The sequence below is a fragment of the Pristis pectinata genome, chromosome 27 (assembly GCF_009764475.1).
Source record: "Pristis pectinata isolate sPriPec2 chromosome 27, sPriPec2.1.pri, whole genome shotgun sequence".
Classification (NCBI taxonomy): domain Eukaryota; kingdom Metazoa; phylum Chordata; class Chondrichthyes; order Rhinopristiformes; family Pristidae; genus Pristis; species Pristis pectinata.
The window spans coordinates 7,520,837-7,546,124 of NC_067431.1; the positions used below are offsets into that span (position 1 = coordinate 7,520,837).

Genomic DNA, 25,288 nt, shown 5'->3' on the forward strand with positions numbered 1-25,288 from the left:
TGTTTAAGGTGATGGACAGGGTGCTGAACAAGTAGTTTGCTTTGTGCTCAATAGCATTGAGCTTTATGAACACTGTTGGAGCTGTACCAAGCTAACAAGAGGAGAAAAGTCAATTATACTCCTGACTTTTAGACTTCTAGATACTAGAGATGATTTCTAAGTAAGGAGCTAAGCCACTTGATGTTGAAAACCCTTCTATTGACCTGATCTGGCAGTATAGCTCTTGATTGCTGGACCCAGCTTGCATTTCTGGTTAATGGTTGTCCTTCTGGATATCGATAGGTGGAGAGCAAGTAATGGCAATGCCATCGTATGTTAAGACAGTCCTCTCAATTCTGAATAATAAATAATTTGTCGAAGAGATGTCGTAACTTAATTGCAGTTTTAAAACTTCCAGGCCTATGAACTCAAAATCAAAATTAAATCCATTCAAGGGATCTGCAATGCTCATGGCAAGATCTGTAGTTTTACTTACAGCAAATAAATAGTGAAAATACTCTGCAGGTCAAGCAGGATTTGTCATCTTTCATTTCAAAACATCGTCACAAGATAACTATTTTGAGATCATTTTCGAGCAAACGCCATGGTCGATAGTTGGAAGCAGCAGTATGTGCACTCACAGCCAGAGGGCAGCTGTTATATCAGCTGGCATACTGCGTTGGGGCCCATCTGTGGTGTCAAAGGGGATATTCTGCAGGATCAGCAGGGAGGTGAACTAAGGTGGGCTCTGCAAGGGACGAAATAGTTGAGGAGGCCTTTAATGTGAATTGAAGGTTCAGTGGGGACATGGGCTTTCCCATATCAATCTCTTTTCTCCTGTGTTGACTTTTCACTGGATGCCCAAGGTCATTGTCAAGACAGGACTTTGAATGTGCAATTTAGGGCCATATGCTCTCATGCTCTTCCCAACGGATGAGACCAGGTGACTTTTCTGATCTCAAACCAATGGGCAGACTGCTGTAAGGTATCCATTAGGAACCAGTGACTGCCTAAGAAATTCTAGCCCCGGTCCAAACCTGGTTCAATCTCTTGGGTTTTGAGCTAGTTAGAGGACACTAAATATACCTCTGATTATTGCACCCCACCCCAAGTTTGTGGACTTTTCATTGTGCAGTTACCTAAAGAAGAGGTCTTGTAAACCCAACTCCTCAGCCTTCTAATGAACATAGAGCATAGAACAGTACAGCACAATACAGGCCCTTTGGCCCACGATGTTGTGCCAACCTATCTAAACACCTACTCTCTGATTAATCTAACCCTTCCCTCCTACACAGCCCATAACCCTCCATTTTACTTTCTTCCATGTGCCTATCTAAGAGTCTTTTTAAATGTCCCTGTTGTATCAGCCTCAACCACCACCCCTTGCAGTGCGTTCCAGGCACCCAGCACTCTCTGTGTGTAAAAAAAACAACAACAACCTTCCTCTGACATCTCAACTCTGACATCATTCTCTGACATCAAGACAAAAAGTATAAAATAGGTTGCAATTATTCTCACTTGGTCAAAGTCAAATTTATTGTCATATGCACAAGTACGGGTGCAAGGAAAAGTTGATTTGCAGCAGCATCACAGGCACATAGCATTAGAGACACAACATTCACAAGAAAAAATTAAGTTAAGCAGAAATTATCCAAAATTATACAAGAAAGAACACAATTAGAACAAAAAAAAGTCCATTGCAAAACGGTCGAAGTGGTTACAGTGTTGCTATACTGAGGTAGTGATTGGGGTTGTGCAGGTAGGTTCAAGAACCAAATGGTTGAAGGGACTTGTTCTTAACCTGGTGGTGTGGGACTTCAGGCTTCTGTACCTCCTGCCCGATGGTAGCTGCGAGTAGGTGCCGCCTTGAGGTAGCGCCTCGTGTAGATATTTTCCATGGTAGGGAGGGATGTATCCATGATGTATTGGGCCGAGTCCACTGCTCTCTGCACCTTCTTACATTCCTACACATCTAATGCCAGAAGCCTATAGTTCATCCCTGAATAATTCTTATTAGAGTGGAGATTTAATACCATCAATTGAAATTTCTGCATTTTAAAATCGAGGATCTGGCCGGTGAATACATAAGTTAAGGCAGTTTGGATGGCATTGGTAGATCAAGCAGGAATCTGGAATAACATGAGTACAAAGCTGTTCACATTTCTTGTCCGGTTGAAGAAAATCAGAATGCAAGGTGTGATTAGAATCCATGTGAAGAATAATGCAGGCTGTCAGGAAATCTGATCAGCAGCAGCTTAAAGCAGTTAATAACCTGTTTGATCTGCCTTGGTTCTCGCGTTGGCCCACTATTGGAGCTACTCATGCTAAACTCCATTTAATCACATCAGAAGACTTCTTTTCCTGTCAGCTTTGATTCTAATTTTTTTCACGTCCCATTGTCTACCACTGCTCTATAAAGCAAGTCCTTGTCCTTTAATCGAGTACCCAGGTACTGCTCGTAAATCCCTGTCAGACAACTGCTGGTGTGCAGAGGTCGTGCTGACTGATTGAATCCCACAATCCTTTGTACTTGGCAACCTTGCTGGAATGTTTGAAAGTGCACTCTAGCCTTTCTTAGCCTTCATCTGTGGCCCTGTTGCCGTTTTTATTTTCATTTTTTTGAAAGGTTTATTAAAATATTTACATTGTCCTCAATTCAATACTGACAAATGTACAGTAAGCATCAAGAAGGCATTTTATGTTGCTGAGCCCACTGCATCCCTGTCCAAGAACTGCAGAGGACGGGTCATTGTCAAGCTTGGGGACTACGTTAACTTTGATTCTTCAGTCTTTCCCTCATTCGGTCAGGTGGACAATGTTATGTCTGAATAAACACTTCTGTTGGAGACACAAGAGAGACTGCAGATGCTGGAAATCTGAAGCAACACCCAAAATGCTAGAGGAACTCAGCGGGTCAGGCAGCATCTGTGGAGGGAAATGGACAGTCGACATTTCAGGTCCAGACCCTTCGTCAGGAATGCTGTTGGTTTTTTTTTGTTCGTCTCTAGACCTTGCTTCAAAGGATAACACAAACTTGAGAGGCTGGGATCCTAATCACTTTAAATGGGAGGATATCATGTATCATTAATCAGCTACAAGTATCATATGTCTTAATGATTTAAAGTTGTCAGGAAAGCAAAAGTAAATAACTAGGCTACTTTTTCAGCATTTGCTTGCAAGTGGAAAGAAATAAAGTTAATTCCATTTTTTTTCCTTCAGTGATAACTGGTATTATGGGACTGTAAGCTATCTTTGATCAATCATAACATTTGGATTTCAGCTTGAAACTAATAAGGGCGGCACAGTAGTGTAGTAAGTGTAATGCTATGACAGCATCAGTGACCCGGGTTCAATTCCAGCCACTGTCTGTAAGGAGTTTGTATGTTCTCCCTGTGACTAGGTAGGTATCCTCCGGGTGCTCCAGTTTCCTCCCACATTCCAAAGACGTACAGGTTAGGAAGTCATGGGCATGCTATGTTGGCACAGGAAGCATGGCGACACTTGCGGGCTGCCCCCAGCACGTTCTCAGACTGTGTTGGTTATTAATGCAAAAAGATGCATTTCACTGTGTATTTTGATGTACATGTGACTAATAAATAAATATTATTATTATAATCTACTGAGCAATTTACATTAATAGAATTTCAATATGAAGGAAATATACTCACGCATCACTTACACAATCCCTATGATTGCAGGTATAGGTTGACAATGTTCAGACTTCATTGAGTGAAGAATACTTCAGGAGTTTAAAGAGCTGAAATGATATTATTTTACTAGTTTGTGCCAATGTTTGCCAGCTAAGGTCACCTTCAACAATAGGCTTGAAGGATTATCAGGATAAGATGATTGGTAGGTTTAGGAATCGGACCCACCACTTTCTACCCCATCAGTTAGTCTAGTTAGTTAGTCACATAAACAACATTGTTATGACATCTGGTGAAACTGTGCTTCAGGGTTAGTATGTTGGCCACAGAAGGTAAATTCAGATCTAATGTCCTAATTATGGGGGTGAATTTCTGTATTGAGAGGTGCAGGAGAAACCCAACAAAAATTCACCCCTGTATCTTGAAGCAGCTCAACAGATCATTGGGAAAAGTGGAATAAATGAGTCTCACGGTATCCTCAAGATAATATTGGTGAGGAGGACATTACTGTGCTTGCGGTAGGCTTTAAGTTCATGATTGAGCTTTGCAGTGATCACAAGGTGGGAGTGCACACACGTCATAAAATCCAAGGTTCAGTCATTACTCCTGTAGCTACCAACTTTCTCATGTGGTGGCCAAAAAGGTCATTTGCAAATTGTATGGGTAATTTCATCTGTTCAAAGTCTCAATTCCACAATTAACAATGGCAGAACTTAACTTCCTTTGGTTAGCATTCGAGCTTTATATCCACCGCAGAGTCTACATCAGTCCAAAATGTTTTTGTGTCAGTTCCTTGAGTGGAGAGGATGGAGTTCCCATGAGCCCATTTCCACGTCATTCAGAAAAGAGCAGTTTGTCTGCTCAGCTGACTGGCTTTGGCCACACTACTTCTTTGGCAGTTGGTGGGGTGGGTGAGGTATTCCATATCACTTGTGACTGAGGTTCTGTCTCTGTTCTCATAGTTTGGGGAGGGTATCATTCAGAATTGATTTTTTTCCAGAGATCAGTTGATGGATCAATATCAATATCCACTGTTGGCACAGAAGGAAAAGTGATGGGGAGAAGAATATGAATTATTGGCTGTCTTGCATCCTTCTTCACACAGAGGGTGTGCATGTATGGAACGAGCTGCCAGAGGAAGTGGTTGAGGCAGGTACAATAACAACATTTAAAAGACACTTGGACAGGTACATGGTAGGAAAGGTTTAGAGGGATATGGGCCAAACGCGGGCAAGTGGGACAAGCTTAGATGGGAGTCTTGGTCAGCATGAATGAGTTGTGCTGAAGGATGTTTCCATGCTGTGTTACTCCATGACTCTTGTCTCTCCTACAAGGTTAAGATGTTAATATTTCAATTGTGAGTGAATTTGAATGCACATTCCTTTTAATAACTTGGGAGTTATTAATGACTGAAATTTACCAAGAGCTGCAGTCCGTAAAAAGGGGGGAGGGGGTTGATGTACAGGGATAGACTTGTCCAGTAGCTCTAATTTAGCTCTAATACACTCAAAGTTTACTGCTCAACCATCATTGTCCTTTCACCCTCTTCAAAACACTCTGTGCTTGCATTTTCTTTTCCCCGAGGTGCACGGTGAGATAGTGCCTGTGCCAACAGAGCTCATTAAGAAAAATAATTCACACTTAATTTGTGCTGCAATTAAACAGCATCCGATATACATGAGTAGACCATCTAATGAACAATATGTAGTTGATCGAGGATCTGACGAGGCTACAAGGCCCTCATTAACATTACAGCTTCCCAAAGGACTTGTTAGTCATTTACTGTGTCAGCCAGATTATCCAGATGAATTGTGGGACAAGGAGAGGCCTTGTCTGTAAACTGAGGCAGCAAATCGTAACATGGTGACATTTGCCAGAACGGTACTGGAGACTTGGAAGGGGCAATCATCAACCAGGACTTTAATTGAATAAAGAAACAGCTGCCAACCCATTGAGAGGAGCGGTGGGTGAGAATCACAGTCGTCCCGTTGAGCAGTGTGGCAGATTATAAACCATCCTTGCTCGTTTGTGCTGCACTGATTTTGGAGATTCAGTGGAACGTTTACCTCTGAACTTTGCAATTATCAGGAAAAATTGAACAGGTTAAAGGTCCTTTCAAAATTACAAGGGATAATTGTAGAGAAAATATTTCCACCGGTGATGGAGTCTAAAATTTGGGGCCTTAAAATTGAGGTAATCACGAATAAATACTCAAAGGAGTTCAGAAAAAATCTGATCTTCTGAGATTTGCAGGAACTCAGCACCAGACAGAGGGGTGGAGGAAAATAAGGAGAATCTAAATAAGTTTATGGAATAAAAGGGCATTTTGTTGGGTAGAATGAAGTAAACAAAGAAAGATGAGTTTTGTATAGAGCATGACCACCAACCAAGTGGCCAGTTTCTCTGCTCTAAGTTCCATGTAATGATTATATCTGTGGAAAATCCTCCAGCAGATAGGGAACGGGGTAGGTTGAGATAAGTTCTGAGATGCAGAAAGGTTTGATTTTTATTATTCATGTTTTATGTGATTATTATGCTCTGACACACTGTCCTTTCACCCATCTGGGTCTGAGATTTTCCGGATTCTGGAAGGAGAGCTCAGTCATAAGGATTTAAAGCTATTTCAGAACACCTGTCACACTAACTGTATGTGGTTTCGCAGCTCATCTCCAGCTCTCTGGCTCACTTGCCTCCACTCGTGCTGCCTCTCCATGCTCCCTAAGCTCTCCTTTATTTTTTGTCTCCTTTTTTCTTTACTCCTTTTTTATATTTCTTGCTTTTTCTCTCTCTCTCTCACTTTCTCTATTTTGTCTCTTTCTTCCACCACTCCGGAAGCATCTCATATTCTTCTGTAAATGGATCCCAAAACACAGCACATTGCATTTGATAAACAGAACAACTCATTCATGCTGAATCTCTGCCCACGTTTGGCCATGTTTGATTTGATTCACATGTCGCCTGGTTGAAGCACTGATTTGTGGGTGGACCCATAATGCCCTGGAAGTCCAGTGTGGGAGCGCAAACTTCCTGGATTTCACAGCACCTAGACTGGGAAATTTGCCCACAGGAATGTATAATAGGTGTAACAGAGAGAGAAAGGTTGCAATCATTTCTGTTTGTTTTTGTTTTAATTTGTTTTATTCATTTTCAGGATCTGGTTATTGCTGGCAATGCCAGCATTTATTGCCCATCCCTAATTACCCTTGAAAAGTTGGTGGTGAGCCACCACCGTGAACTGACATGGTCTGCCTGATGAAGGTGCTGACACAGTGGTGTTGGGTCGGGGGGTTCCAGGATTTAGACCCAACGATGGTGAAGGACCGATGATATGTTTCCAAGTCACGATGGTGTGAACTGTGGAAGGGGACCTGCAGGTGGTGGTGTCCCATTCACCAACAGCCCTTACTTTTCATGGAACAGATTTAGTCATAAAGTCCTACAGCACAGAAACAGGCCTTTTGGCCCACCACATCCATATTGACCTTTTTGCCCATCTACACTCATTCCATTTGCTCACATTAGGACTGTATGCTTCCATACCTTGCCTATTCAAATGCATGTCTAATTGTCTCTGAACTGTTGTAATTGTATCTGGTTCCATCACCTCCATCATGTTCCAGATATTAATTGCTCTCCGTTTTTTAAAAAAAAGTACCCATCAGATCCCCTTTAAAACTCCGTCTTCTCACCTTAAACCTATGCCCCTTGTTTTTGATACCCTTGTTCTAACTGACTGTCGTCTGTGAGGTTGCTATTGCCTATGGTAGTTGGTTGCTACAGGGCACCTTGGGGCTGGAGTGGCCTAAACCTCCAAATGACTGAAAGCTGATGTGGGTCTACTCCAGGATACGCTACTTCTATGTGTGTTTGCTCAGCCTCTGCAGTTGTCACAGAATGGCTTGGATATGTTGTCATTCTGGGAGACAGGACTTTGTCCATTCCAGTATGACCCAGTCACTGCTTCATCATGGCCACTGAGTAGCACGGTAGGGGTAATAACATCTCTGATCATTTCAGTGAAACTAATGACCCTCTCTAACTGATCTCCTAAACAGCTGAAGGTATGCAAGGACTTGAAGTATGAACATCTCCAGGTGCAGGGTGTGGTGATAGAGAACATGCCCCTGAATAACGGGTGTGCATGAAAAGGTGCAAAAACAATAGTGCAAAAGGGAGGTTTCCCAATTAAACACTTGCTCAGTGATGGAAGGTCATTGAACCTTGGAGTGCATTGCTTCATTGGGTATCTAGAAGTACGGACATCAGCAACTACTACCTGTCATTTACCATGATGGATGTGGGAGTGGGAAGTTATCTGGATCCAAACCACCTGACCTTCACCTCTCCAGTGCCCAAGCCCACTGCTCCAGACAAGGCAAACTGGCAGTGAGATGTGTTACGAACCAGCAACAAAAGAAACACACCGAATCATGTATCAGTGTAGAAGTGTAAAAACTACTTTATTAATAACTACTTATGATAATAAGAAAAAATAAAAGTAAAAATGTTAGAATGTAAGAAGTAAAAATGTTAAATCTTAAACATTAACTCCAAAAACTAAACTTGAAGTGTGTGTGTGTGGCAAATTCCCAAACTCCAAGTCCAGGAATAGTTTTCCAGTTTCAGTTCAGCAAGCCATAAGGTGAAACGTGATCAATGGCTTCTTCAACAACCACCGTTGACTGAAGACAAAACTTAGATGTAGAGAGAAAATAGAGAGTAATTACGAAATCCAAATGTTCCACTTTGGAACCCAAACGACACCTCAGTGTCCACTCAGCAGTGACCACTCCACCGTATCTTCCTCACCCCGTAAGGCATTCGAATCGTGGCCGTCCACACAAATACCTGTTTCCTTCTACAGGTTAACGACAAAGTGGACTCCACCGGATTACTCCAAAAATCCATACGTGGATTGTAGTGACAGACACAGTTACTGTTTTTCCATCCATCGATACGGACTAGCAGGCTGCTGTCTCTCTCTCTCTCTCTCCCCTCTCTCTCTCTTCTTCAGACTGACTCTGACTGACTGCTTCAAAAACATCATTACGTCCTTTATCTTCTGTTGCCGTAACCATGCCAACACACACACACACACACACACACACACACACCACTATGCTGTACCTTAAAGGGACATTCACCAATAGTAACCGAGTTCATAACAGATGTTCTCCGTAACACTGATGATTGGTGAGGAATGGCGAACTTGCAAGCTTCTGCATGGTTTAAAGCAGTCTTGAGTGCAGGTGAGACATTAAAGCAAGGTCCTACCCAAAACTGCTGTGGCAGTAATTTGAAGAGTAGAGGAGTTCTCTGGTGTCTTGCCAAATATTCCTCCGTCCGACAACCAACACAGCCAAAAATTGCTTCTGCCATTTATTTCATGGATGAATGGAGGATGATACTGATGCAGAATGACATCACTGTGCCCAGTACTCATCAAACAATAATGCAGATGCCAGAAATCTGGAGCAACACCAGATCTAGAGCCAATCCAGCTGAAGGATCTCGACCCAAAACATCGACTGTCCATTTCTCTTCATAGATGCTGCCTGACATGCTGACTTCCTCCAGCTTCTTGTGTGTTGCATTCATTTTATGGCGCGCTTTTACAAAGTTTAGGTCCAATGCAGCCAAATATTATCATAAATACGGCACGGTAGTGTAGGGGTTAGCGTAACGCTATTACAGCGCCAGCGACCTGGGTTCCATTCTGGCCGCTGTCTGTAAGGAGTTTGTACTTTCTCCCCTTGTCTGCGTGGGTTTCCTCCGGGTGCTCCGGTTTCCTCCCACGTTCCAAAGATGTACGGGTTAGGAAGTTGTGGGCATGCTATGTTGGTGCTGGAAGCGTGGCGACACTTGCTGGCTGCCCCCAGAACATTCTATGCAAAGGTGCATTTCACTGTGTGTTTCGATATAAAGAAATCTTATCTTAAATATCACATGCGATGCAAGCAACAAAACCTCTGCAGGCTCGTGACATGACTTCACTGCATGTAATCTGACCAGTAATTTTTTTGGTATTATAAAAAGGTCTTCAGCAAACCCTATCGGTCACACCATCCGATGAAGTTGGCAAAAGGAGAACAATCATTATTGGAATGCAATAGTTCAATAATATTGCTACATTCCTTTATATGTGAATTTGAAGTTATAAATTCCCAGTTATTAAATTGGTTTTCTTGCTTTATTGGTGTTGGAATTGGTTTATTATTATCACATGTACCGAGACACAGTGAAAAGCTTTTGCTTGTGTGCCATCCAGTCAGATCGTGCCAAGAAGTATATCGAGGTAGCAGAAAGAAAAACAGAATGCAGAGTATTGTGTTTATTAAACAAGGAGAAACAAGAAATTCACTTTGATTCTGTGTTCTTCCTATTCCCCAGTAAAAGGACTTGGTCTGTTTCTATTTCTTCCAGTACGTTAAAATGTTGCAGTCAAGCTTGCCAAAACAACATCTGTTCTTGCACACGAGCAGCTATTTGCACCTTGTTACCAATCTCCAAATCTGCCCTTTGGTCTAAACATTGGAAATGGGATCACATTGGAGAATTACTTACAGCTTGAAAAGATGAATGGGATACAAATTCCACTGTGTTGGTATTTAATGAGCTGCTGGAGGTATTCTGGAGAAGGGATTGATTGACACTTTGTTTTTTCCCTCAAGAATTGTTTCTCTCATTCTTTGTACTGAGAATCCCTCTGCTGGCTTCCGGAGATCACTACACCCCTGAAAAAGAGAAATGAAAGTGGATTTTTGGGTTACTTATAATAGTCACTGAGATGGAAGATGTATTGTGCTGAATTTACATATAACAGTTGCTGATTTCTTGGTATCTCTGTTGAGTTTCATAGTTTGGAAACTGTTGTTTAATGCAGCTAGTGGTTAGATTTTGCAGTCAGAGCGATGGCAAAAGTTTTTGTTTTTCAAGGTTGCACCATTGCGTTGTGAAGCTGTCAGCAACTTTGAGATTTCTGATGAGTGGAGCGGTATTTTTTGGAATCTTAAAGTTGCTGTCAATCATCTCCACCACAAGCTGTACTGTTTTGCATTTTAATTTTCTCTAAACAAAAGGGCCATGGATGTTCAGTTGCTGAGTATTGTAAGACCATCAAGGGATACGGACAGTGCATGAAAGTGGCGCTGAGGTAAATGGTCAGCCATGATTTTTTTAAATGGTGGAGCAGACATGAGGGGCCAAATGTCCTCCTCCTACTTTCATTTCTTATGTCCTGATTGAATGTGAAGTGGCAACTGATTACATCATCATAAAGCAAAGGTGCAGACAGACCAAGGGTCAGACTTGAACACACCAGCAATTGCTGATGGTTGGCAGCACTTTAGCCACAGAACCTATCCCATGGTTTGCATTGAAATTAGTTGTGCTGTACAAGCTGTACTGTTTTGCATTTTAACCTTAATTGAACCAAGTGACATTACTGATCAGGTGAGAAGCATAGGGAATCCATATTTCTTTACGACATTGAACAAAGCCAGTTTGGTCCATCAAGTCTATGCCGGCTCACAGACCCAATCCTCTTCCCGATTAATTTCTCCTGAAGTCTCTTCTCCCCACATTCCCATCAATCAGCATTGTCTGTGGGGAGAATAACAAACAGGATTACTGTTGAATTAGTGTAAACGGGTGCTTGCTGGTTGCATGGACACAGCGGCTGAATGGTCTGTTTCTGTGGTGTGTCTATCTTTAACTCTATGACCCTACACACTAGGGGTAATTTATAGTGGTAAATTAATTTATAAACCCATCTTTGGGATGTGGGAGGAAACCAGAGCACCCAGGGGAAACCCAAACTATCAGAAGGAGAGAGTGTAAACACCACACAGAGGACCGGAGTTCAGGAATGAACCCTGGAGCTGCGAGATGTCTGCTCTACAGGCTGCGCCATTGTCCTGCTTATTTCCAAGCCATTCTCACTTCAAAATACCTTGAACATGTTATCTATTGTTGCATAAGATATGAGTAAGTTTAATGGTGCTGTAAGCTTTAAATTCCTGGTGCACAGAAATGAATTTTATATGTGTGGATTATAATTCCTACAAATATTTAAGATATGATTGATTTAATGAAATCTTTGTTTCATTTTCTACTTGTATTCTATGTATATTCCAATTTTTATTTCAAGCTTTGCAATTATTAAAATTTTAGCTAAAATTACATTTTTTTGCTTAATATTATTGGCTGCTTAACTAGGTTGGTAATATCACTGCAAATCATTATGTATTCATTTGAATTTATGCTTGACAGTAACTGATGTTGGGATAAAAGAGTAAGTTCGTACCCAGAGGTAGCGGCAATCTTCAAGGTTAGCAGTAAGTTATGATTGCAGGATCTTTAATAGTGTGAGATAATTATAAAATGAAGAATGTGGAATCAATTGTTATTGATAATATGGGCTTCATATCATCAGGAAGTCCTAATTTGTTTCACAGGCAGTTAATTTATTTTTGAAATGCAGTCAACCTCAGTATGAAACAAATGAAGAAGCCAATTTGCAAACAGCGAGATTCCACAGTGAGATGTATTAAGTGAGTTCATCTCTGTGGCCATGACCGAGAGAGAGAGTGGCTGGGAGCCTTAGTTTCATGATGGGTTCAGTTTCATCTGAAAGGCAACTTATATTTATTTGACAACATGCCATCTTGAAGCATCTTGCAATATTCACCAAAATAAATTAATTTTTGAAAGTCATTATCCTGCCAAATATGGTAGTGTTTTTGTTCTCCAGAAAGATTTCACATATGGGGATGAAGTAAGTGACCAGTGTAGCTGTTTTAATGGTGTGGGCTAGAACAATGAGAAACTTTTATTTCCATGGCACCTTTCTTTATCTTCACAGGATTTTTGTAATATAGTGTAGTATAGAAAACATAGCAACTAATTTGCTTACATCAGGGGCACAACTAATTTCAATGCAAGCCATGGGACAGGTTCTGTGGCTAAAGTGCTGCCAACTATCAGCTATTGCTGGTGTGTTCAAGTCTGACCCTTGGTCTGTCCGCACCTTTGCTTCATGATGATGTAATCAGTTGCCACTTCGCATTCAATCAGGACATAAGAAATGAAAGTAGGAGGAGGACATTTGGCCCCTCATGTCTGCTCCACCATTTAATAAAATCATGGCTGACCACTTACCTCAGCGCCACTTTCATGCTCTTACAATACTCAGCAACTGAACATCCATGGCCCTTTTGGGTAGAGAGTTCCAAAGATTCAATACCTTCTGGGTGAAGAAATTCCTTTTCATCTCCCTCTTGATTTTGAGACTGTGACCCCTAATTCTAGAAGCCCCAGCCAGGGGAAGTGACCTCCCTGCATTTACCCCATCAAATCTAGTAGGAATGAGATCACCTCTTCCTCCTCTGAGTTATCAAGACAGCAGGCCTAGTCTGCTTAATCCCTTGTCCGGGAAATTTAGAATCTTCAGGGTCAAGTTTGGATTTTCGCTGCTATTTTTACCCATTTTGGGTTGGTGACCTAAGTTGAGCTTGGGGAGAACATTAACCAGTTGGGAATGCAGCGACCACCCTTTGTGTCATCCTGAACTCTTTGTAGAAATCCTCTCCTGCAAGGTTTGCAGCTTGAGTGAGGATTTCTATGAAGTATTTCATTCAGTAGGGAGCCTGAATGAAGCATTTATGACTATAATTAGTATTTGTTGTCATGGCTGCATCTGAAGAACACATTTAATAGTCAGAGACACAAGAAGCCGCAGGTACTGGAATCTGGAGCAACAATCAATCTGCCGCAGGAACTCAGTGGGTCGATCAGCATCTGTGGGAGGAAAGGAATTGTCGACGTTTCGGGTCGAAACCCTGATGCAGCGTTTTGACCCGGAATGTCAACAATTCCTTTCCTCCCACAGATGCTGATCGACCCACTGAGTTCCTGCAGCAGATCGTTTGTTACATTTAATAGTTAGTCCAGGTTTCGTGTCATTGGCTGCAATGTAGTTACTGGAGGTGTTTGTTCAATGCAGGGTATTTTCTTAAACCTTGTTTGTTGTGTCTTTCTCCCAGACACGTGGTGATTGTTCAGTTGAGCTGATGATCTTGTTTCATTTCAGCCCTGCGGGAGGAGTTCCGCCTGCAGCCCAGCAGTGTAGTGGTGGCATTAGGCGAGCAGGCAGATATGGAATGTCTCCCACCCCGAGGTCACCCAGAGCCAACCGTTACATGGAAGAAAGATGGAGTACCTCTCAATGAAACGGATGACCATTACAGAGTGAGTCCATCACTTGTGTACCTCCTATGTCCTAATGGCAGGGGCAGTAAGGTCCACTGGTTGTGTGGGATGTGGAAACCCATCGCAAAGCTTTGGGATTCCCCAATGAAACTATGGAGGAACTCGGAAAAGAGTTTGCTTTAGCTGATATCAAATGCACACTTCCTACAAGGCGACATTTTATTTCTCTAAAACAGCAAATTTATATGAGTTGTCAGTAATCAAAGCTCAGGTATGTTATGGTTACAGTCACTGCTATTGGTAAACTTCCCATTGTTTGTCTGTTTTAGGATGGCCACGCTTTAGGGCTGTGGGTTACAGGATTATCATGGAATCAGGTGGGAAAAATGCCACTAGTGACAGGCTTCCCACTCCAGCTTCCATCGCTGATCAAGGATGATGGGTTTATCACCACTAGGTCCCTTGTGTGACTTGTGTCAGATTCTATCAGTGTCACCCGGAGTTTCATTTACCAATCATTTAGGGGTGATACTTCCACCTGCACCCGTCCCCCCTCCATCTGCCCCCTCCTTCATTTGAAACTTGGATGTGTTTTCTCTATTCAGGAGTGAAATATGAATGAGACACACTGCACCTTCAATATGGAAAGAGTTGTCCTGATCTGCTCCTTGTTTTAGAAATCCACTGCTGGGATACTTACACTGTGTGAATTTCAGTCACACTAACAATGGGATGTGCCATTTTCTTTTCAAGAAAAATTGTGTTTTTTTTATTGTCGTTTCTTTAAAGATGTGTGAAGACTATGAGAAAGTTTATAACTTAAAGTACAGGGTAAATTCCTCTTCCGTTGTTCTCCATTTAGCAAGAGAATGCCGTAGAAAAGCCCATTGCTGCATCTGGAATTTTGTTGTGTTTCATGTTTTGTCTTTTCCAATAGGTCACTGTTGGCAAACTCACCATCTTCTACACTCTCCGGAGTGATTCGGGAATGTACGTGTGTGTAGCAACAAACAAAGTGGGACAGCGGGAGAGCAGGGCTGCCCGAGTGTCTGTATTAGGTGAGTTACACTTGACAATTCTTACCAGGGAGCACAGCTTGTTCACTAAAGGTTGATTTAGTGAACAAGCAGGCACGGTAGTGTAGTGGTTAGCGTAACGCTATTACAGCGCCAGTGACCCGGGTTCAATTCTGGCCGCTGTTCATAAGGAGTTTGTACATTCTCCATGTCTCTGCGTGGGTTTCCTCTGGGTGCTCTGGTTTCCTCCCACGTTCCAAAGACATACAGGTTAGGAAGTTGTGGGCGTGCTATGTTGGCGCCAGAAGTGTGGCGACACTTGTAGGCTGCCCCCAGAACACTCTATGCAAAAGATGCATTTCACTGTGTGTTTCAATGTACCTGTGACTAATAAAGAAACCTTATCTTATCTTATTTAAGAGCTGGTTATAAAGATTGGTACAGGTTGAAAGATTCAATTACTCCTGCTTTTGATGGTGTTGATGGCCAGAAAATAGGGAGAAATGGCTCTCATTTTTTGATAACATCATTGGATAATAAACATTGACCAGAATAGTTGAATGTATTTTTTTATTGTTTTTAAAATGACAAAGCAATTATTATTTGCAAAATTGGAGAAAAAAGTTTGCTTCTTTCACATGATCAGAGCTGAATTCCAAAATACCAAGAAATGAGTTATTTCTCACTGCATTAGATAACAGTCCTGCTCCATTTATAACTTTGTCCAACTTGATGAAATTATTCACAGAATTCACACAGACTCACACGCACACACACACACACACACACACACACACACACACACACACACACACACACACACACACACACACACTCGCAGGTTCCCCACCCCACCCCACCCCTCCCCTCCCCTATTTGGTTCTGGTTCCATCTGCCATTCACCTCCCCCTAATGGTTCCCATCCTCTCCTCCTTTATTTCTCAGAGTCCAGTGCTGCTAGCTCAATGTGTTCCTGCTTATCTCCCTCCAGCAGCTGTCTCACTCTCTCCTCCCCCCACCTTGCCCCATCTGCTTCTGCATATATTTTTTCTTCCCTGCCTCTCTCTGTCTGCCTCCATCTATCATTCACCTGCCACTGTCTCCCATCTCCAGCCCCGCTCCCCTCCCCTACCTGGCACCACTTGCCTGTCATCTTACACCCCTCCTCAGTCCACCAATCACTTCGGACTCCTTTCTCACCACTCCTCCCCTTTATACCGGCCATCTCACCTCTCCACTCTCAGTCCTGATGCAGGGTTTCAACCCAAAACATTGACATTTCCTTCTCCCCTCCCACTGCTCGACCCATTGAGCTCCCCCAGCAGATTGTTTGTTGCTCCAGGTTCCAGCACCTGCCGTCTCTTGTGTCTCCTTTGACGAAATTGCTGTCTTTGCTGAATTCTCTGAAGCACTGGTGGCACAAGTACAGGTCATGATGATTCCTGTAGACTCTGCATGAGTGGAAGTCTTGATCGTATTTCTTGGAAGGAGATTGGTACAGCCACTGGCGATCCATCTGTAAGGGCACCAAATATTTGGTTGGAGAATTGTTATTGATAACAGGACAAAGGCCTGAGGATAATTCAGATCCATCGTCCTCCTGGTCATGGGCCCAGCACGCTTCTATTGCACCACTAACATTAATAACAACATTCAAAAGGCATTTGGATAAGTATATGGAAAGGTGGGGGTTTAAAGGGATGTGGGCCAAATGCGGGCAAATGGGACTAGCTTGGTGGGCACCTTGGACGAGTTGGGCTGAAGGGCCTGTTTCCGTGCTGTATTGCCCTATGACTCCATGACACTCATACAATGTTCCTTCATGACCTCCGTTTGAACAGTGGACTGAATTACAAGGGGACATACGCAGACTCTTGGAAATGTACATATGATTCTAATGCATCTTCTCACTCCTCTGGTGGATGGCTTTGCTATTGCCACATCCAGCCCAGATTGTGGGATCTTGAACTATTCTCTGTCAGCAACTTTTATTCATTCTTGGCTGGGGCAAGGCAGGTCTGGTTTCCAGTCAGGACTTGTGTTTCATGTGATAATAATCTTCTCAACTTTTTTTTCCAGAAAAGCCAACCTTCGTTCAAAGGCCAAGTGATGAAACAGTAATAGCTGGAAATAGCGTGCAGTTTTCCTGCAAAGCTCGAGGTGATCCGATGCCGCGAGTGCGTTGGAAGAAGGAAAATGGAGAGCTTCCCACTGGGAGGTCAGTGAAGTGAATTTAAAGGGTGGCTGACGAGTCCACACAGTAGATGCCTCCCAAGCAGTGATCCTGGAATTAACCAATTATATGTTTTTGGATTTGTTTTGTCCTGTTGTTTGGGTGAAAAAGAGTTTGCATTAAGCTTCTTTCACAGCCTCAGGACATGAACAGTGCAGGGTTCAGCTTGTAGAGATGCTACCTCACAGCTCCAGTGATCCGCGTTCAACCCCGACCTCTGGTGCTGTCTGTGTGGAGGTTGCACATTCTCTCTGCGACAACATGGGTTTCCTCCAGGTGCTCCAGTTTCCTCCCACATCCCAAGCACATGCTGGTTTGGTAGATTAGTGGCTGTTGTAAATTTCCCCTAGTGTGTAGGTGAGTGGCAGAATCTGGGGGTGAGGGGTTTGGGTGGGAGGAGATGTTGGGGATGTGGGGAACGATTGGAGTAGGATTAAAGTAAAAATGGGTGCTTGATGGTCAGCATTGCCTCTGTTTGCTGAAGGGACAGTTTCTGTGCTGTATTTCTCTATGGCTCTACGTCAAATGGCTTAGCGACCAATGAAACACAGTCATTGTTGTAATGTAGGAAGTGTAGATGTCAGTTTACCAAGGGATAAGTATCAGTTGGGATATCAGGAAGATCTCCCTTGCCTTTATTCCAAATCATTGGTTTAATTGCTTTACTATTACTGTCACATGTACTGAGATACAGTGAAAAGCTTTGTTTTGCATGCCATCCAGACAGGTCATTCTGAACATAAGTACATTGAGGAAGTGTGGCGACACTTGCGGGCTGCCCCCCAGAACATACTACGCAAAAGATGCATTTCACTGTGTGTTTCGATGTACATGTGACTGATAAAGATCTTATCAATTGCAGAGAAAGTGCAGTGCAGGTAGGCAAGTAAGGTGCAAGGGCCAGGACGAGGTAGATTGAGAGATCAGGAGTTCATCTCTATTGTACAAGAGGAACTTTTAAGAGTCCTATGGCAGTGGGATAGAAGCTGTCCTTGAACCTGCTGCAAGGTTTAATATCCCATGCAAGGTGTAATATACACCTGAGTGGGTTTGATTAATGCCTTAACCTGACAGTGCAGCACATCCCCAATAAGGCAGTGAAGTAAAGTGTCCTTTACTGGTTTCATATCTCAGCTTTACTGTGCAAGGTAGTGGTGCAAGGATCTGAGGTGTGATTTCACAGCAAGGTGGAGGTTGGGAGAGAGGCGGAAATTGATTTCTCTTGTGATCAAATTACTGGAGAAACAAAGGACTGCAGATGCTGGAATCTGGAATGCAGATGTGGCCTCCTCTACATTGGTGAGACCAAACGCAGACTAGGTGACAGTTTCGCAGAACACCTGCGCCCTGCCCATAACTGCGATCTGCGTCTCCCCGCTGCCAGTTACTTCAACTCCCCCTCCCACACTATCACTGATATGTCAGTCCTCGGCCTCCTCCACTGCCAGGAGAATTCCAAGTGCAAACTGGAGGAACAGCACCTCATTTTCCGTCTTGGAACCTTGCAGCCTAATGGCATGAACATTGAATTCTCCCACTTTAGGTAATCCCCACCCCGCCTTCCCCACAACACCACCAACCGTGCTTCTTCTCTTCTTCCCTTTCCTAGCCTATCCTTCTTTTCTCTACCATTTTTTTTTCCTTTCTCTCCTTAGCTTTGATCCATCTCCCAGTGGATCTGCTCTCCCCTTCCCCGCACCTGCCTATCACTGTCTCTTACCTGCATCTACCTGTCACTACCCTGTGCCCACCTCACCTCCCCTCTTTTGTCCACCTATCACTGCTCTGCTTTTCCCTCCTATATATTGGGCTTCCCCTTTTCCTGTCTTCAGTCCTGAAGAAAGGTCCTGACCCGAAACGTGACCGCCTGCTTTTCTTCACGGATGCTGCCTGGCCTGCTGAGTTCCTCCAGCATCATCGTGTTCCTGATCAAATTACTGCTTTGATTCAACAGGTACGAGGTGAACTCTGATAACACAATAAGGATTCATTATACTGCTCTTAGTGATGCCGGTCTTTACACCTGCCTGGCTGAGAATTCGGTGGGTTCATCTGCTGCCTCTGTCTCCCTCATTGTACAAGGTATGTGTGAGTTTGCAACGGTTAACTAAGGGCAGCGAGTAAGCTTGTGGGAAGGCATGATGGTGGAGTAAACTGAACCCACATACACAAGCAATGGAGGAAAGAAATCTTTTGTGTACAGTACTGAGCAATAGCCTGAATTATTTGGGTAAAAGTAGTGTTTTTGATAGAATTTGTTAAAATAGTGAAGAGAAAGTGTTGTATTGGCAGCTGTAAGTTCTTCTGTAATAGTTCTTTTACTTGTATACCAGCTTAAACTCATTCTTTAAGCTGGAACTAGCTTATCTTTACATGATGTGAATGGGGCCTTTGCCCTAGGATAATGTTGATCCTTTGACAAAGGACTATGTAGTGCACCCACCTTTCTGTCCACTCTGGATATACTGTCCAAACAATCATTTAGGCTATCATTAAGAATTTAATTCATTGAGAAGGGTCATTTATTAAGGAAATTGTGATGGAATCTAATTTATTGAGAAGGGTCATTTATTAAGCGAATTGCAGTAAAGGATAGCAAAAAAAAACTAACCAAAATAGCCCCATGGGGATCTTTTATGTCAGTATGGCAGGATAGATGAGGTCTTATTTTAACAGCCAGAAATCATCCCTTCCCACAGAGTAGGCACTCTCAGTGTTGGACTCGGGGATTGTCCTTGCCCTCGAAATAAGCCTTTAACCCACAACCATCCATCTAAGAAGTGAGGCTGCTGCGATTGAATCAGGGTTCTGAAGTATTTTTGAGGACTTAGTCAGCAAATGGCTTATTAGTACCTGTTGCATGGCTTATAGAAAAGCTGGTAACATAACCATCATCTTTTCATTTATGAAGAGGTTGAGAGGCTCGCGAATGCTGCTAGCCCAATTGTCATTGTGTGAGTTGAGTTAGAAAATCTTTTAATAAAATGCCATATATTGAGTTATTTGAAGGTATTTAAGACTGGAAGACAGATGTTAGGTTGGATAAAGAATTAATTACATTTTCATAGCCACAGTTTATAGATGATTCAAAGATTTAGGACTGCAGAGGAAAGAACCAGATAATGACCAGATTTAAATGTTAAAAGGTCAAGGGGCAGGTTTGACAGCTGACTTTTAGCATAGATTAGAAGTATCATGGTTATTGCAGATGTACACCATGCACACTGAGAACTGAACTTAATGAGTGGGAGAAAGAGCTGAGTGTTATTGTAAAATTTCTGTTCACAGCTAATGTAGACATTATTGTAATTAAATACAGTACCATGGTCCTTTACCAGTTTGATTAAGTACTATATTGCCCTTGTATAAGACTTTGCTTAGGTCTCATTTAGAATTAATGTAATTTAATTAAGACGTTTTGAATTACTGTAAAGATTAGATTTAGTCCATGTAGACAGGCTGTGTCGGTATTGGAATTGGTTTATTATTGTCACTTGTACCGAGGTACAGTGAAGAACTTGACCTGCATACCGTTCATACAGATCAATTCGTTACACAGTGCATTGAGGTAGTACAGGGTAAAACAATAACAGTAAGGTGTCACAACTACAGAGGAAGTGCAGTGCAAGTAGACAATATGGTGCAAGGTCATAACAAGGTAGATTGTGAGGTCAAGAGTTTGCATGGATACATCAGTAGATCAGCAATGACCAGAGGAATGTATGAATCACTAAAGCTTTGACCTAGGTTAGATGTCAGGTTTTTCAATAGACTTGTCAACCTTTGGAACTAGTTGCAGGCCTGTGCAGAAAGTTCTGCTTTACTATAAACATTAAATGGAGAGCTGGCGGGTTCCCTGACTGCGATCAATCCACCTGTTAAGAGGCTGGATGGAGCATTAGAGTCTGAGTCCCAGTGACTGTGATCTCCTGGAACGTGTTTGATTGCTTTCAGGTTTTAATGTAAAAGGTCTCCTATTTTTGCCCTAAATTATAGACTTCCATAAATTAGGGGTTATTTCCTTTTCTCTTTGTCTCACCCAGGAGTCTGCCTGGTTGGTTAGTGGTAAGGGGAAAGAAAATAAATGAAGGATTTGGTGAGTTATGCCAAGGCAGCATGGATAGCTTTAAAGGACAAAAAATTGAGGGAGTGGGCCAATCGGCCCTTCAGTTCTGCTGCACCATCAACATGATCGTGGCTGATCATCTACTTCAGTACCCTGTTCCCGCCTTCTCCCCATATCCCTTGATCCTTCAGTGTTAAGAAATATATCTACCTCCTTCCTGAGTATATTCATTGACTTAGCTTCCACTGCCTTCTGCAGGAGAGAAATTCACAGGTTCACAACCCTCTGAGTGAAGAAATCTCTCCTAATCTTGGTTCTAAATAGCACTGTGAAGCTGTGATCCTGGTTCTGGACTTGCCAGCCATCAGGAACATCTTCCATGCATTTAGTCAGTCTGGTCCTTACTGAGCCAATAAGGATGGTCTTTTTCTATCCTCCACTCTTATCAGCACAAAATTTATTATCTAACGTTCTGAGCAGGTGAATAAATTAGAAATGGCTAATCATGATTGTCGTGATTGGTCAGCATTAAAAAGTGAAAGATAAGTAATTGTGTGTGTGTGTGCTGGATATGACCGCGGTTGCTGGTTCATGTTTTTATTACCTTCAGATGCTCTTGATACTGGTCAGAAGGAGAGACGGAAGGCTACCCAACGGGAGTTGTTGGATGTCCGTGTATACCTACACAACATTACCATTCTTCCATCATCTTCACATGTCCATCTCCACTGGAAGGTGGGCCTCTGATCTTCCTTAACTTTCAAGTCGTTACCACTTCATTCTGGGCTCTATTGTCATTGACCTCGCTCCATTTCTGGATGGGGTGATGCTCTACAGATATTCTTGTGCTGCTTCCATTTATTGGAAATCTTTGAAAGTTTTGGAAGGTGTTCTATATCATATTTGCAGTTAACCAAGGGTACAGTAGCAGTGTAACTGAACTACCAAAGCAGAGACCTGGACTAGTGATCCAGAGACATGAATTCCATCCAAGCAGCTGGGGAATTTAATATCACTTAATAAATAGATCCCTAAAAAAAAGCTAGCGCTGGCGATGTTGGCATAATTGGATTGTTGTAAAAATGTATTTGATTAGTTAATGATCTTTGGAAAAGTAGTTAGCATTCTCATCCGATCTACCTATAACAATAATCTAGTTGATGTTGCAGTGGCTGGCTGTCCCAGCAATGGCAGTCTCCTGGGAATGAATAAAATAAATAGCTTCATCAAGAGTGCAAATACAGTATGTGGGAGTAATTCAGTGGAGGTGTAATTTGAACCTTATGGTTTGGATGGCTTCTCCTCTGTACTTTGTAAGCTGATGCACTCTGAATCCTTTGGAGCATGAATTTAAATTTTGCTCAATCTTACTTTCCAAGTCTTCATCAACCTGTCTCCAAGGAGATGATCTTAACTTTGTTCACAATGTAAAGCTGGTAGAAATGAGTTGGCAGCTCATCTCTCCTGCTTTTTATTTCCATTGGAGTTAACAGAAATAAAACTGGGAATGGATGCAAATCAGATTACCCACTCATTAATTGTTTTACACTAAGGTACAAATTCCAGATCTAGCTCTTAATTATTATTTGGCATTGATGTCTCTCAACTTGTGTAGAAGCAAGACGTTTATTGTGGAAGATGAGTGTCATTCTCTGACTCTATACTTGAAACTGTCTGTACCTCAACCACATGTCACCAAGAGCTTAAGCAGTGAGCAGGGCTCAGTAGTGATAAAAGTGCAAACACCTTCCTGTGTAGTAAGGTCATCAAAACAAAAATCCTCCTGGCTGGTTTTCTGATTACATTATCAATGGATTCAGTCAATTAAATGTGTGGATTGAGCCCATCCCTTTTTGATCTTTGTGAATTCCCTCTTGAGTGTAAATGCATGGAAATGATTCAGTGGTGGTAGAAGTTGTTCCAAGTACGAGTTTGGATGGCCAATGACACATCAATCCTTTGTAAGAATCCGAGGAAGGGAGGCTCTTTAACGTTGAGGTAACACAAATCATTAACAGTGCAATAGGACCTTATCCTGGCACTTATTTTATGCTGCAGATAAATTGGGAATGCACAAAGTGAACACAAATCCATATTAATCTCATGCTCAGCATGGACATTAATACGTCTACTCCTGACATGTTATGTACTGGGAGATCAGAGGAGATGTGCATCTAGATCAGTGTTCACGAACACAATCTGTGGCAGGATTTCTCCAATTCCAGCAGTGAAGTGATGCTCTGTTTCCCAACAATGGCACCAACCACCCTGGTAACACTGGAAATGGATCTTCTGAAAGGCTTTGATTTCACCCAAGGTTTTCAGGACTGTTATATTTTCCCAAGCAGCTTCCAAGTACTTTAGTCCTGAGACTTCCAGCCATGTTTGTTTTAACCGATCATTGTGGGACATCCCATTCCACTTCACCAATTGGGTTTTAAAAGTAACATCAGATGATGTCCGCACAAGAACAGTTTCAAGCTGGAATTACAGCACAGAGATCAGGACTGGGGAGCTGAGAGAGACTGGTGACAATTTTATTCCTCATGCTGCTGCCTTGAGCAAGGATGACTCAGTCTGACTAATCCCTGTAATTTCACTTGATTTTCTTCTTTGATGCCTGGTATTAAAGCCAATGTCCAGAGGGGAATTGAATGCAAATTCGATGATCTGTTTAAAACTCACCCGGTTTCTGTTCCTCCAGGTTGTTTCACCATCTCAGTACATCGAGGGATTTAATGTTTTCTTTCGTTCTCTGATGCCCCTGAGCACGGACTGGATGGTGGAGCAGGTTACAAACCCAGCTGAAGAGCATACAGTGCTGACCACACTCAGGAGGGGCTACAAGTACGAGTTCAAGGTTCAAGCATACAGCGGAAAGTTTTGTAGTCCAGACAGTAACACAAGGCATGGAAGGATTCCCGAGGAAGGTGAGTGACGAGGACAGCAGATTGATCCCTGCTGGCAGTCTACAACCACTCGTTAGAACTGAAAAGGCCAGGGGATCATAGAATTACGGAAGGAGACTGTTCGGCCCATTGTATCTGTGCTGGTCACAAAACAGCTGCTCAGGCTAATCCCACATTCCAGGACTGAATCTGTAGCCCTGCAGGTCTTGGCATCCAAGTACTAATTGGGCAGACTCTTAACCAATCTTTGGGTGAAAATAAGTTTCATCATATGTTCTCTAATCTTCCAGTTACTATAAATCTAAGCCTCTCGGTTTTTGAACCCTTAAGTAAGGAAAGTAGGCCATTCCCACTTATTCTACTTTGGCCCTTCATTATTTTATATACCTCAAAGAAGTTTCCCCTCAGTCTCCTCTGTTCTGAAGAAAACATCCCGAGCTGAGCCAATCTTTCCTCATGGAGTTTAAAAGCAGGGAAATAATGCTGAATGTTTTGTAAAACACTGGTTTGGCCTCAGCAGGAGAATTGAGTTCCTTTCTGGTCACCACATTATAGGAAGGCTGTGCAGGCATCAGAGGTGGTTCAGAGAAGATTTATGAGAATGGTCACTGAGATTTGTGAGTTCCCTTCAGAAGCTCGGGTTTCCTCCCACGTCCCAAAAATGTGCAGGTTGGTAGGTTAATTGGCCACTGTAAATTGTCCCTGGAATGTAGCTGAGTGGTAGAATTGGTGCAGGACAGGGGCCGATGAGAGAATTGATGGGATTGTGGGGAGAATAAAATGGAATTGTCATAAATGTGTGCTGGGTGGTCAGTGTGGATCCAGTGGGCCTAAGGGCCTGTTTCCTTGCTGTGTGACTCTATAACTCTATGAAGGACTACAGTTACAAGGATAGATTAGAGGACCTGGCACTGTTTTCTTTGGAACATCAAACAGTACAGCACAGGAACAGGCCCTTCCACCCACAATGTTGTGATGAACTAATAAAACTACAAATTAAATGCCAAACTAAACTAGTTCCTTGTGCCTACACAATGTCCATATCCCTCCATTCTCTGCACACTCCCGTGCCTATCTAAGAGCCTCTTAAACGCCCTTATCATATTTGCCTCTATTACCATCCCTGCCACATGTTCCAGGCACCCACCACTCTCTGTGTAAATAAGACCTGCCCTGCACATCTCCTAAGAGAAGGGAATATCAAATTTACTTATCAATATCAAGATTTA

The 25,288-nt window shown here is 42.6% G+C and overlaps 1 protein-coding gene across 4 annotated transcripts in view; it reads left to right on the forward strand.

Annotated features, from left to right (window-relative positions):
• Window positions 1-25,288, forward strand: part of robo4 (roundabout, axon guidance receptor, homolog 4 (Drosophila)) — a 107,843-nt gene that overhangs the window by 42,093 nt on the left and 40,462 nt on the right. For all 4 annotated transcript variants that reach the window (XM_052039912.1, XM_052039913.1, XM_052039914.1 and 1 more), the window contains exons 3-8: window positions 13,717-13,874; window positions 14,773-14,893; window positions 16,931-17,069; window positions 19,039-19,166; window positions 21,761-21,885; window positions 23,855-24,080. In XM_052039912.1, coding sequence (XP_051895872.1) covers window positions 13,717-13,874; window positions 14,773-14,893; window positions 16,931-17,069; window positions 19,039-19,166; window positions 21,761-21,885; window positions 23,855-24,080 — 897 coding nt within the window. The remainder of the gene's footprint in view (window positions 1-13,716; window positions 13,875-14,772; window positions 14,894-16,930; window positions 17,070-19,038; window positions 19,167-21,760; window positions 21,886-23,854; window positions 24,081-25,288) is intronic.